The sequence below is a fragment of the Lonchura striata genome, chromosome 17 (assembly GCF_050655825.1).
Source record: "Lonchura striata isolate lonStrDom1 chromosome 17, ASM5065582v1, whole genome shotgun sequence".
Taxonomy (NCBI): Eukaryota; Metazoa; Chordata; class Aves; order Passeriformes; family Estrildidae; genus Lonchura; species Lonchura striata.
This window is the reverse complement of record NC_140719.1, coordinates 10,499,139-10,512,123: the sequence shown is the minus strand read 5'-3', so window position 1 is coordinate 10,512,123 and position 12,985 is coordinate 10,499,139. Positions and strand designations below refer to the sequence as shown.

Genomic DNA, 12,985 nt, shown 5'->3' with positions numbered 1-12,985 from the left:
AGTAAAATATCTGGAAATGCTTCTGAACCTGGAGCACTGGGTAATGTAATAGAAATTTCTCCTTGTGTGGAGCAGATAAACATCACCAGTGTCCCCTCCAGAAAAAGCCTTGGCCTTTGAGGATCCAGGGTTCTTGAGGGCAGCAATGACGGATTACCTGCCCTGAAATTTTGTTTTAAAACCCCAACCTGGAGCAGAAAGAGGCCAAGGGGCTGTGATAGGTAAAAACATGGAATATCTGCAGAGGTGGCTGCTGTGTCCTCAGGCTGAGCAGAAAAAGTGGCATTTCTTCTCCTCTCCAGATACCACATCACATTCAGACCAGCTCCCACTCCAGAGATCCAGGCCCGGCTCAGGCAGAACCCCAGAGATGAGGAAGAAAATATTGAGAGGCGCCTGAACATCTATCACAGCAATATCAAGGCCCTGGAGGATTTTTACCAAGATGCCTTTTATGTCAATGCTGACCAAGACCCTTACGTTATATTTGAGTTCATAGAAAGCTGTATCATTAAGCCTCTTCCATGTAAAAAACATTAGAAGTTTAGTATGAAAAGGGTTGATTTGTGGAAGAGTTGATTTTAAATTTTTCCCTGTAATATTTGCAGTCTGGTTGCTGAAGTGGCAGGTTATCACCAGGGAGGGGGAAGTCAGCCAAGCTGTGCTAAATCTGAAGCTCACCAAGGCTGAGTGAAGTACAGAGGGTAAGAAATTGGGCTTTAGGGGAAAGTTTTTTGGCTTTTGTTTCATGATTCAAGATATGAAACACCGTGGCTGGGGAACTCCTGTGTTTAATTCAAATGTTTTTTTCTGTTTCTGAATAGTTTTGTCTTCACTATGTAAGACCCATGAAGACAATTTGGAGTATTAAAGCTGTTAGATGTGTTTGTGTCTTAATTCTCCACCAAAACCACTCAGGCACTCCCTGCCTCCCTCTGTCCCTGCAAGCTAACCCTAAAGCAAAGAGAAAAACAAAGCTCCCAGCTTTTCAGTGAATTTTCTCCACAGTGTTTGAGGCTGGGGGCAGAGGTTTTCACTCCCCTGGTAACTGAGATTGTTTAAAAAGTGCTGACAAGCCCTCTGCAGATGCAGTGGCCATCCCCATTCTTCTGGGCAGGAATACTCAGAACAGCTGGAGAAGATACCCAGAGCCATGGAAAACTGATTGCAGGTCCATCACTTCCAGAACCCAATCAAGGCCATAACGAGCTGCAGGAGCAGGTGACTCCCTAAATCCTCTTTTCCTGGGGTAGCAACTCCCTGCCTGTGGCTGCTCCCTGAGCTGTGCCTGGGTAAGTTGTTGTCCAGGGTTTCTTTTTCTTTTTTTTTCCCCTTCTCTGGCTGGATATGGCAGAAATGAAAACTTTTAACCTGGAAAATCTCTGCTGAAAGCTTGCTGGCTGTCTCAGACTCTGGCTGTGGAAATGCACATCCTTAATGCCTGTAAGAGAGGGGAGTGATCTGTGCTGTGGTCAGAGAACTGGGTTGGATGCCTCTCTTGTGTCTCCCTCTGTTTCTTCCCTGTGTGTGAGTATGAATTCCCCCTGCCAGGGCATGGGGAGGAGTTTCAGGTTCCTCCTGGAATTCTCAGGAAAGGTGCAGGCAGAAAGAACAGGCTTTTGGGTTTAGGTGACTCCTCTGGTCCTGTTGCTCTCAGTAGATTTGGGTCTTTGTTGTTGTCTTTGGCTCTGTGTGTCTAAATCTATATGGAGAAATGAAAAATGTACAGGCCAAATTTCCTTCTTGCTGCTGTAGTGTAACTTCAGGTGGAAAGACCCTGGTTGTCCAGGTGGCAATGGAGATATTGTGTTATTTTGTGAGAATTCAAAGTCAGAATTTTCAATACTTTTGGAAGGGGTTTTGATGGGTGGGAATTGGACTTTCTAGCCTTGAGAGCAGCTCTGAAAGTCTCAGAATAAATATCTTTGCAACCTAAGAAAGCCAAATGCAAGGAATTTGAGTCCCTGGTGCCTCTTGAGCTGAGAAATTCCAGCCTGTAGCACCAGGCTGAGGCAGAGGCTGCTCGAGGCACAGGGACCAGCCACAAACCCTTGTGTTCAGCTGGACAAGGACATTTTTACAGCCCTACCTGTTACAAATGTGCTGGTTGGTGACTGCTTGGGCAGCTGGGTTTTCTGCCATTGCTATGAAGATGTGCTGCAGCATTCATGCATAATTGGGAGCCCTTCTATTAATAATACATGGGAAGCTCATCTTGCTAATATCACCTTCATCTGAGCGTTCCTACTAAATATTTTGATAGATGAAATGGGTAGAGAATGTATTTAAATACTGTTTGTACTGCAGCTAGGGTACAAAAGGGACAGTGCATCTTTAATTAGACAGGTACATCTGCTTAATTAATTTAGCTGTAAAGCCCTTTTTCCTCTTCATTCTTTCATCTATATGCGGGTGCTATATTAGTTCCGCTCCGCTGGTTCCATAGAAACTGAGAAAAAGAGCTCAGTCTCATTGAGATGCACTTGGCATGTCTGGGTAGGAGTCTCAGGTCAGTGGTCAACCCCCAAGGGTTTGCAGCAGGCCTGAAGTGCAGAACGTCAGGGTTAGCAGAACATGCTAATACTCATGTAGAACTCTCCCTCAGAAACAACTAAAACAATTGACATTCATTTAATTACTGTAAACGAAACAGCCCCTGCATGACTTTGCATAGTAAAGCCTGTTAATACCAAAAAGGTTCAGTGGGTGGAAGGAGGAATTAGGCTTTTATAATTGGAATGCAACACTTGAAAAGCAATTTGGTAACTAGGCATGATTTTATTAGCATCTTATTCTGGCAAAACAAATGTTGAGCAATGAGAAAAACAAGGTGAAGAGGAGGTGGTAGGAACACAGCAGGGATCAGATGTTACTGATTGTACAGCTTTGCCCAGGTCTGGAATGGACATCTTCCATCACTCTGCTTCCCAGAGACACTTTGTGGAGAGGGCTGCCTGGAGCTGTGCTGTACCCTATCAGTCATGCTGTTAATTGTGTAGTTCAGCAACAAGGTCGGTTTGTCCAACTGTTCCACAAAGTTTGGTGTCCACCAGCTCCAGACACCAGATCCTTCAGTGGTGGAAAGGCACTTGAACACCCCCAGGCAGGAGAGACACTCCTCCAGCAGCACCTCTGCAGGGACTCCCTGTAGCTCTCCAAGGATTTCCCTGCTCTCACCTTGCCCTGTGAGGTTTGGACACTGCTCAGGGAATGGAGCTGACCCCAACCTGCTCTGTGGTGAGGGCTCTGAGGAGCTGGAATGGCTCGTTCTCCTCTTCTCTCCCAAGGAATATTTATTGTCTTTATGCACTGACAACCACAGCATTTCCTCTCTAGAAATACACAATAGGATTAAGAGGATGAGGAAATGCCAAAGGAAAGGGTGACTGAATGATGAAGTCCCAGAGCCATAAGTGAACTGAGATAAAAGGCAGCAATGAGGTCCCTCCCTACCAGTCCCAGAGCAGGGGGTGAAATTTGGAGATACAAGACTGAGTCCTTATGACCTCAAACTTTCCCCTTAGTTCCAAGAATGGCATCTAGCACCAAGGCACTAAGACACTGTACAGTCCAGAGCTGTTCCACTTATCCATCCAACTTGGAGGAGGGATTAATTCCCAGTGTGATACCAGCGTGAGCAGCAAACCTTAAATGCTTTCAGAAGCTCCTCATCAAGGAAAATGACACCTTAGCTCTGGAGAAACAGGATCTCTGCCTGTTAATTCTCAGCTGCAAGTATCATAATCCTTTAAAAGGAAAAAAAAAAAAATAAAAAAAAAGGGCATCAGCATCTGCTGGAGTGTTGCTCTTCCTCTGGAGATGAGGGTCCTTGAACCCCCAGTGCACTCACCACCAGTGAAGCAGTTGACATCTTCCAAGTATTCACTTGTTTGAAGTATCCTGCAAAACTTGGACAAAAACATATGGAGATAAACTCCAATTCTGTGGGATCTGTTCTTTGAACAGTTCAGTTGGTGTCTCAAAACAGACTGGGCCTTGATAGGAGATGTGTTATTTTGAGGAGGCAACTCTGATAATGGCAAAATAGCACAAGGGTCTGGCAGCAGATGCTCAGTCCTTGCTCCCCTTGCCTGTGAGGTGACAGCAAGGTCTGAGAAGGACAAGAGCAGGACCAACCCCTGTGTGCCCAGAACTGCCCCTCACAAATCTGAGGCATAAAAAAATTCCTGGAGCAGCCTCAGCATGCACTGGGCAGCCAAACCCACTCAGGTCAGTACCAGAGGTTAAATGTTACTGTGTGAGGTGGGCTCTGCTGTTCTGGCTAAAAATGCATTTAGGGACAAGTGCTGGTTTACACAAAAATGAAATCCCAGTTCCTCTGTACCTGTTGTGAACAGGTCAGGGTGAAGAGTGAAAGATTTTACTAAAGGATCTTCACTGGCAGACAAAGACAACATTGTTGGCTTTAAAAATCCATTTTCCCAGAAGTCTGAAAGCAGGTTAAATAAACTATCAATGGCAGACTATCTAGTGCCTTGAAAGACAGGGAAAATAAACATTAATGCTGCAATGTTAATGTGAGGTGTGCTAGAGCTTCTCCATGGCTTAGCATTAAAACTCAGTCCAGGGAAATTCAAGAGAACTGCCAGAAATAATCAGCAAGAACCAATCTAACCTGTTATCATGTGAACCTTTGGGTCAGCCAGACTTAAACATTTCAATAGATCAGGATATTTTTATGGTGTCTAAGCCATGGCCGAAGAAATGTTCTTTGACTTTTTCTGAAAGCACTGGGACAGGGTTCAGCAGGGCTCCCTCCCCTTCTCCACAGGCAGAATTTCTAAACTGGAACATTGACTGATGAGCTGTCACAGCTGACAGGGCAAGGACTTGCAGCTTCCATTTAAAATGCCTTCTCAACCACCACGAATAAAGCTCTACTGAGCTGATATGAAAAGGGATGTGCTGTTCCCCCAAGCCCCACCAGCACTAGGAAGTTTTGTCCCAGGTACCAGAGCTGGCCCCAAATTCCACACACGTTGGGTATCGAGGTTACTCCTTGTTTTACTGGATACCAACACGAGCTACATTTCCCTTCTCTGCAGACACACTGAAGTAATTTCAATTTTCAATGCACGGCAATAAAAAACTAAATGTTTCTTTAATACAATTATGGTATCACTTCCAAGGATATTTACAAACAAGGCTAATTATTTTACAGATGAATGTGCTTCTGCTGTTTCTAGGCTACTACAGTCATGTTCTTCTCAGTCAATGCATGATCATGCTTAATGCATGAGACACTGAGCAGAAGGACAGCTGACTTCTTTAATGTTTGCTGAAAAAAATTTGCTCCTATTAAAGGTGAAGGAACATTAACAAAAGATGCATAGTCATTGACTCGAGGAAACAAGCACCAATCACACATGCACTGGTGGGAGACTGATACTGTCAGCACAATTCCATGATTTCTCAACAGCTGTAGAGCACTTCCCACACAGTGGAAGTGTCAGGAATCACAGACAGGGCGACACCTCTGCCATTGGTACTCTGCAGAATGGAAATACACAAACTCAGGATTATTTGACAGCATGGATTGAAGTTAACAAGACAACTGTACCAAGTAACCACACACATTTGGGAGGTATTATTCCTTTAACACTGCATAGGAGGTTGAAAAGGATTCTGCTCTCTGTAAAAACAGATGGCAAAAAAAAGATGTTTTTTCTGATAGGACAATTAGAAGGCAAAATAAACTTCTGGACTCAGCAACTTGAGATGGAGAGAGGCTTTCTACAAGAACCTGGAGTGACAGGATCAAGGGGAATGGCTTCAAAAGGGTTGGATGGGATGTTAGAAACAAATCCTTCCTTGTGAGGGCACAGGTGTCCCAGAGCAGCTGTGGCTGTCCCTGGATCCCTGGCAGTGCCCAAGGCCAGGCTGGACAGGGCTTGGAGCAGCCTGGGACAGTGGAAGGTGTCCCTGGCCATGGCAGGGGTGGAATGAGATGAGCTTTATGGTCCCTTCCAACCCAAACCTTTCTGGGAGCTTCACCAGCCCCTACCCAGAGCACGTCAGCCATAATGGGGTTGGGTTTGGGGGGTTCTGTTTGGGGTCTTTTACTGAGCTATTATGAAAGGAAAAACTGTTAGCTGGGAGTGATTATTTGTGTCAGATTTGTGTAAATTCAACTGCTGTATGAGGGAGACTCTCAATTTAATTGACAATAGTGTTAATTTGTAATGCTTTTTGAGTTTCTCTGGAAAAGAGGAATGCTCTTGGTAGAGGGTTAAGTGAAACCAAAAGCAAATACATTGGCAAGAGCTGGGAAGGAGTTAGAACTTAATTCAGAAAAAGGAAGTGGGGCAAGAGACTTAAGAGCATTGGAAATTTTATATATATGTATATATATTAGTGTTTAAGCTAATTGCTATTAGTTTAATAATTATTATTATTATATTTTAAAATTATCCTTACTGATCCCAGGCAGCCACTATCACTCTTCTGGCTGAAACACTGATACATTTCTGAGGCAGTTACTCTTCTAGACTTTCAGTGAAATTCATGTAATGGCCAAATTCTCTCATATGGCTGCAATTGGCATCTGCCTTCCTGGGCAAGACACTGGAGCCTTGGATTATTTGGAGAGTTCCATGTTCTACAGCAAATGCCAAATGGTTAAAAAGCAAAGGACAGCACTGCAAGCTGGAGCCTTCTCTACCCACCAAGACCATTCAAGAGGCAGCTCTGCTGCTCCCATCCCAGCTTTTGGGAGTTGACACCGCTGGCAGGCACAAAGGACAATTCCCACTGTGCTCAACCCTTCCAGCTCCTTGTCAGTGTCCAGCTGCTGAGGCTTCCTTGGGTGCATTTCCAAACAGCTTTAAACTGGCTCTTCCAGGTGAATTCCTGTTTCTGGAGCATGGAATGGGCTCTGGATTTCAGGAGCTGGTAGAACCTGTGATGTTCTATGTACAGGGCTGTGGACAAGGTGTTCTCCCTCCAGCAGAGTCTGTGTTCCTGTCTCTGTATCCTCCCAGGCTGAAGGGAGCTTATGCAGTAGAGAAAATACTTTCAGTCTTGACACAGCTTTTCTCTAGAACACAGGAGAATCACAGAAGGTGCAAGGTCCCTGCAACAACCTCTTGATCCATTCAGGGTCTGCAAATAAGAAAACAAATTGTTTAAAACTGGAGGTAGAGATGAACAGAGGAATGACACCTGAGATGCACAAACTCAACAGGAATCCTGGACAGTTTGTATATATTCACAAGCAGGAGTGACTGAGAATTCAGCGAAACCCAACTCTGTTTCTGCCCTGATATTTCAAGTAATGCCAGTTTGAATTCCACCTCAGCAGGGGACAAAATTAAGTGAAACTCTCCATGCTTTATCCTTATATGCTTATAGATATATAGGAAAAAAATGTAAAGGATCACCATGGCCCAACTGCAGTGTTCTCATTTTCTAGACTGAAATTAGATCCCTCACATAACACAGTTCTGTTTCTTTATCCCTCTTGCAAAACTGGATGCTGATATATTCAACCTGAATATCAAACTAACTCCTGGAGCATTCCAGCACAGATTATGTGTTTACCCAGATTTCATTAAAATGTGGGATTTATACCTCAATTTCTGCAGTTATTAATTTGCAATTAACACATCTAATGCCAGGACACTGTGAAATGCAGAGATTCACATAGGAACTGCCTAAAAGAGTAAAGTCAGTGAAATTAATTCAAGCCATTTTGTAGATAAAAAGCCCCAATCCTGGAAGATTTTACCTTCTGGGGTTGGGTGCCGTGCAATGCTGTCGTGAAGCAAACACCTCCTGTACACCAAACTCTGGCAGGACTGGTAGGTTAGAAAGCACCTGTGAAAGGAGAAGCAGTTTTATCATGAGGTTTGGGGTTTATTGTTTTATGACCTGCTCCTGTGCCCTGACTGGAGGCTGGGTTCTCTTCACAATTTGCTTTCTGAGAGTAAAGGCTGTAATGAACCACATTAAATATGAAAATAAGTAATTTATTAATTCAGTTAAACTTCCCAAGTGTACCAAATTGCATACGGAAACAAAAATGAAAGATCAAAAATCAATGTATCATTGACAAAAATATTCTAGCAAACAGTAGAGGAGTTGAAAAGCCTGAGGCCCTACTGCACAGGGAAGAACCAGGGTGTCCTTAAGGCCGTGACTATTTACCCAAACTAGCACACAAAACCTGTTAGGCATAGGTTTTTTCTGTGACAAACCAGTGACTTGCCACAGCTCCAGGGACAATCTCCATGTACCTCCCAGACTGGTACAGGAAGATTTAATTTTCTAAATGTTCCAGAGTTTGTCTGACTTCTCAATGTGCCTGTTCTCAATGATTTCTTGTTAAACTGCTTTTGTTTTCAAATGCTGAAAGAGCTTGAACAAACCCTCCTTCAAGTGATGTTCCAAAGGATGACTTGTCCTCGATTTTCCCTTGCCTGCTTTCTTCCTGACCCCTTATTTCCTCAAAAAAAAAAAGATGCTCAAAAGCATTTTATTATAAAAACATTTTCCTGCTAAGAGAACCAAATCCAACCTCCAGTGTCCTGGCTCTTGTGGAAGAGGACAGAAAAAACCTGCAGCATGGATAAGATGCTTCATGCCTTTCCACTCCAGTGCTAACAAGTGGTTTATGAGCTGCTCCTGAAGTATGTTTGAATAATCCAGAGGGGACAAGCTGTGGATGATGAGCCCTTTACCTGAGCCAAATGTGGCCGTTGGAGCACACGGCCTGCTTGCGGTCGGTGAAGGGCAGGATCTCCTTGCACAAACTGCAGTGCTCGGGGAAGGTTTGCTTGTTCATCTTCTTCAGGATGTGCCCAATCAGCACCTGGAACACACAGGAGGCACTCCATGACACAGCCCAGGGTGGGGACACCTCACTGGGATTGCAGAGCGACACAGAATAAGCTGAATCCCAAAAAATCCAAGTGTAAGAAGTACAATCTGTCAGTAAGTATTCATTTATTCTCATTTTGTTCTAAAGATTTCTGTCCCACACTAAAGGGATACAGACCTTAAAAACAGTAATTCCTTGCAAATTTTAAAAGTGCTGAAAGAACTGGTATCACACCACTGTCCACAAACAGCAATGCTTTCCCTCATGCCTATCACAATGGACGTGCCAAAAAAAACTCCTGTTCAGAAATTACCTGGATGTCTTCAGCAGTCATCTGGGAGTACAATGTTTATAGCAGAACATTTATGTGATCAAATTTGTCTGTGACATTTCAATGGATATAAACCACATCCCAGAGACCTTTAAAGTGTGACAGCAAATTGAATAGATAAAATACAATTTAGAAGTCGCTTTTCATCACTATAAAAAAGAAACAAGATTCTTCTAAGGTAAGAAAAGCAACCTCTCAAACTTTCATAGTAAGAAACGGAATGGATAAAATACAATTTAGAAGCTGCTTTTCATCACTATAAAAATAAATAAGATTCTTCTAAGATAAGAAAAGCAACCTCTCAAACTTTCAATTCACAGTAATTGGATGCCAGAACAACCCAGAACAACCCAAAAACTCAGGCATCTTTATTCTTTATTGTACCTGATCCAAATTTCAACATCTGTATTTACATTCTCTCCTATTTCACAATATCAAGAAAGGACAATTTAAGCTGAATGCTTTGCAGAATCTGACTGGCAAGGATGGCATGACCACAGCTCTCTTTCCCAGCCCATGTGTATTTTCAGGAGCGGGGACAAGGAGGTGACAGTGACACAGAATCCCCTGAGTAGACGTGCCACTTACTCGTGCTGTTCTGTCATCGTAGCCATCGTCGGACATTAAGAAGTCACAGACTCCTCTGGTGGGAATGCTGGTGTTCTCTGTAATCCACGTGTGCAGGTAAACTTCTCCCAACACCCGTTTCATGTGTTCTCGGGTCAAGTGCATTTCTACAGCCTCAATCTGTGCCTGTATTTCAAGAAGCTTTTCTACCATTGGCTCACGGCCTCCAGTGTCACCTGACTGATGGAGAGAATCATCTGCAGTGTCATCAATGTCCACACCTTTGCCTGTGTCCCTCAGGCTCTGCTTGCTGGCTTGTTTCGAAGTTCCTTCCTCTTGATCATCTTCAGTGCTGCCCATCCCAGGGGAATCTGATATCAAGATTTTGGCATCCTCGTGTGAAGGTCTCCACATGACCTCTGAGGGGGCTTTCTGCATCGACTGGTACAAAATCCTCAAGAGAAACAACTTAAACCTCCAGAAGTAAGTGGAACCACAGCTCTCAATCTTTTTATCCAGTGCTTCCTGTAAGAACTGAGGGATGTGCTTATCCTTCAAGATTTTCCAGCGTACGAGATCGGTCAAGTCCACTTGCCGGAAAAGGTTCTGAACAGAAGATTCCAAGAGCTGTGCAGCTGCCTCCTCAAAAGTCTTGAGGGTGACAAACTGAACTTGGTAGTTTTTGTTGACCGGGTGCAGCCCGTTGGCCATGCCCTCGGTGGTGATGACCGCCAGGTACGCCCCGCACGGGCTGACGGCGATTCCGTGAGTCCTGACACAGCCAAACACCTCCGAGAGCTTTATCACCTGGTGCTCAAACTTTAAAGCAACGTCTGTGAATATGGGGATGAGCTGCCTGACCTTGCCATCGCTGGAGCAGGTGTACACCGTGCCGTTCTGCTTGTCCGCAGTCATGGAGACGATGGGCAAGGAGTGCAGCCCCGTGACGTGGGAATTGTGGACGTTCAGCCCCGCTTTGGATATCAGCAGGAGGCACCAGAACACATAAGGGCCTCTCGCAGCCACCACCAGGCTGCAGCTGCATTTCTGGTAGGGGTGGTAGAGAGGGATGCATTTGATGCTGTGCACGGGCAGCTGGTCCATCTCCTGCCACAAGACCACGGGCTGTCTCAGCGTGAAGTAGCCTTTGACCGCCTTGAGGTTGACAGGGATGATCTTCACCGGGCCGTACGCGCTGCCCACGATCAGCCCACTCATCTTCCGGTTGTTGTGCTCGTACTCCCACCAGGACAACACGCTGGGAGAGCTTATTCCCGACTCGATGGTATTGCAGGAAGTGATGGATTCCTTCCCCAGAAAGGGCAGCTGGAACTGCCAGACGGCGATGTTGCCGTTCTCGAAGAGCACGGCCAGGAGCACGCTGCCCACGTCCCGGCACTCGTTGTTGTGCTTGACCTGCTGGGTGGTGCAGATGCCCGACCACTCCATGCGCACCGGGGCCTGCATGCTGTGCCGCCGCTGGAACTCCGGGAAGTCTCCCAGCTCCCCGCAGGGAGCGTCGGCCTTACACAGTCTGTAGCTGGCCTCGAACAGGCGCTCGCCGTAGAGCTCGGTCAGGTCCACCAGCTGCACCCACTGCAGCCGGTTGAGGTTGGCGTGGATGGTCAGGCGGTTGTCCATGGTCAGGGCTGCCAGCAGGCACCTCCCGTTGGCGTCACAGCCCAGAGGGGACCAGCTGGAATATTTGAAGCCCCGCATGGGTGTCAGGGATTTCCCCTCGGGGTTGAACACTCGGTCCAGCATAAACGTCTGGCTGACGGTGGGATCCACTGAGCTGGCGAATTTCTCCTTACACTCAGCCACCTCCTTCTTTGGGCCAACCTAAAAGAGAACAAAAAGAACCTTAAAAACAATTGTACAGCTGGTTTTTGTTAGGAAGGCTTTCCTGGAATTAATTCTCTCTTCAAACACAGCATCCCCAATCGCAACCAACACTATACTGGTTAACTGATGTCACTCCTAAAGACTTCAGCTTCATTAATGCCCTGAATTTGCATAGTTTTGACTCTCAGCTAGTCAAGTTTTTGTCTGCTAAATGAAATAGCCTGTTTTCATACTTTTGTTCTTTTAAAGATACATGACATAATACATAAATACTCAGTATCTCAACTCCATTCCATAGTCTCAGCATTGTTTTGGAAAATAAAATCAGATTCACAACAACAAAAGTATTATTTAATAAGATATTCACCTATGTCTGCCATCTTCGTAAAAAGATGTTCCCCTGAAGGTCAGAGAAATCCCTGTTATGAAAATCCTTCAGCTTACGTGGCAAAACAAATGAAGATTCCTACTTAAAATTGCATTGAAATAACTGTACTGGAGCTCAACTAATTTTCAGAAAAACTGCAGAACTTCAGAATCCCTCGACATTACTGGGATACGGTTTTCTCTCTCCTGTACCTTTAATATGAGAGCCTGCAGCAACTTATGGAGAAGACAAGGGCAGCTCCCCAAGAGGAGAATCAGAATCCCGGGATGGGTCAGGCTGGAAGGGACAACAGTGTGGCAGACTCTGGACTCCAGAGGCTCCAGTGCAAATCTGTGGATTCTGCACTGAAAAGTTCTTCTCGTGTTCAGGTGCAGCTCTGTGTCTATCAGTTTATGCCCGTTTGTCTTGTCTTATTGGTTGGCATCATGGTGAAAAACCATAGAATCATTAAAGTTGGAAAAGCCTCTGAGATCGAGTCCAGCCAGTGACCGATCCCCACCTTGTCACCCAGCCCAGAGCCCTGAGTGCCACGTCCTTGAACCCCTCCAAGGCCGGTGGCTCCACCACCTCCCTGGGCAGCCCATCCCGAAGTCTGACCACCCTTCCTGTGAGGAAATCCCTCCCGCTGTCCAACCTGAGCCTCTCCCGTTACACACTGACACCGACGAGGCCAGGCGCTCACCTTGAGCGTGCAGGCGGCGCCGGGCGCGGGCACGGCGGTGCGGTGGATGACCATGTCCTGCCCGCCGCTGTGCACGTCGCTGAGCTGCTCCAGCACGGCGATGCTGCGGGCCGTGCTCACCGACACCCGGTGATCTTCGGACCAGGCCAGCGGCTCCAGCCCGCTGGCGCCGTGCTGCAGCCGCACCGCCGGCTCTCTCCGCACCGCCGTAAGCCGGAACCCGGCGCTCGCCGCCGCCGCCGCCGCCTCCTCCGCCACCGCCTCGATCCCCAGCGGCGGCTCCTCCCGCCCGGCCGCCGCCATGTCGCCGCCGCCTCACGGGCCGCGCGCACG

At 46.2% G+C, this 12,985-nt stretch overlaps 2 protein-coding genes across 7 annotated transcripts in view; one reads left to right on the top strand and one right to left on the bottom strand.

Moving 5' to 3' along the window:
* Window positions 1-885, top strand: part of AK8 (adenylate kinase 8) — a 65,631-nt gene extending 64,746 nt beyond the window's left edge. For all 4 annotated transcript variants that reach the window (XM_085593925.1, XM_085593926.1, XM_021543541.3 and 1 more), the window contains one exon: window positions 303-885. In XM_085593925.1, coding sequence (XP_085450051.1) covers window positions 303-540 — 238 coding nt within the window. In that variant the 3' untranslated portion in view covers window positions 541-885. The remainder of the gene's footprint in view (window positions 1-302) is intronic.
* A 1,873-nt stretch (window positions 886-2,758) lies between these two features.
* GTF3C4 (general transcription factor IIIC subunit 4) lies at window positions 2,759-12,975 on the bottom strand. Of its 3 annotated transcripts, none has more exons than XR_014958781.1 (6): window positions 12,653-12,975; window positions 9,759-11,579; window positions 8,700-8,830; window positions 7,748-7,836; window positions 6,439-7,122; window positions 2,759-5,511 (listed from the first exon to the last, which is right to left on the bottom strand). XR_014958781.1 is itself a non-coding variant. In XM_021543763.3 (5 exons), the coding sequence occupies exons 1-5, from the start codon at window positions 12,953-12,955 to the stop codon at window positions 7,058-7,060; spliced, it is 2,409 nt and encodes an 802-aa protein (XP_021399438.3). In that variant the 5' UTR covers window positions 12,956-12,975; the 3' UTR covers window positions 2,759-7,057. The 3 variants fall into 3 exon arrangements, 1 of the variants encoding a protein (XP_021399438.3); XR_014958782.1 differs by having other exon boundaries at window positions 6,687-7,122; XM_021543763.3 differs by having other exon boundaries at window positions 2,759-7,122.
* Window positions 12,976-12,985: the final 10 nt, after the last annotated feature.

Bases quoted from the DNA above. Each gene is read 5' to 3' on its own strand.
- GTF3C4 (XM_021543763.3), bottom strand. From the start codon at position 12,955: ATGGCGGCGGCCGGGCGGGAGGAGCCGCCGCTGGGGATCGAGGCGGTG. The intron at 11,580-12,652 runs GTGAGCGCCTGG...GTTCTCTTTTAG, and splicing joins GCGCCGCCTGCACGCTCAAG to GTTGGCCCAAAGAAGGAGGT. The intron at 7,123-7,747 runs GTAAAATCTTCC...TCTTATTTGCAG, and splicing joins ACGGCACCCAACCCCAGAAG to ACCCTGAATGGATCAAGAGG.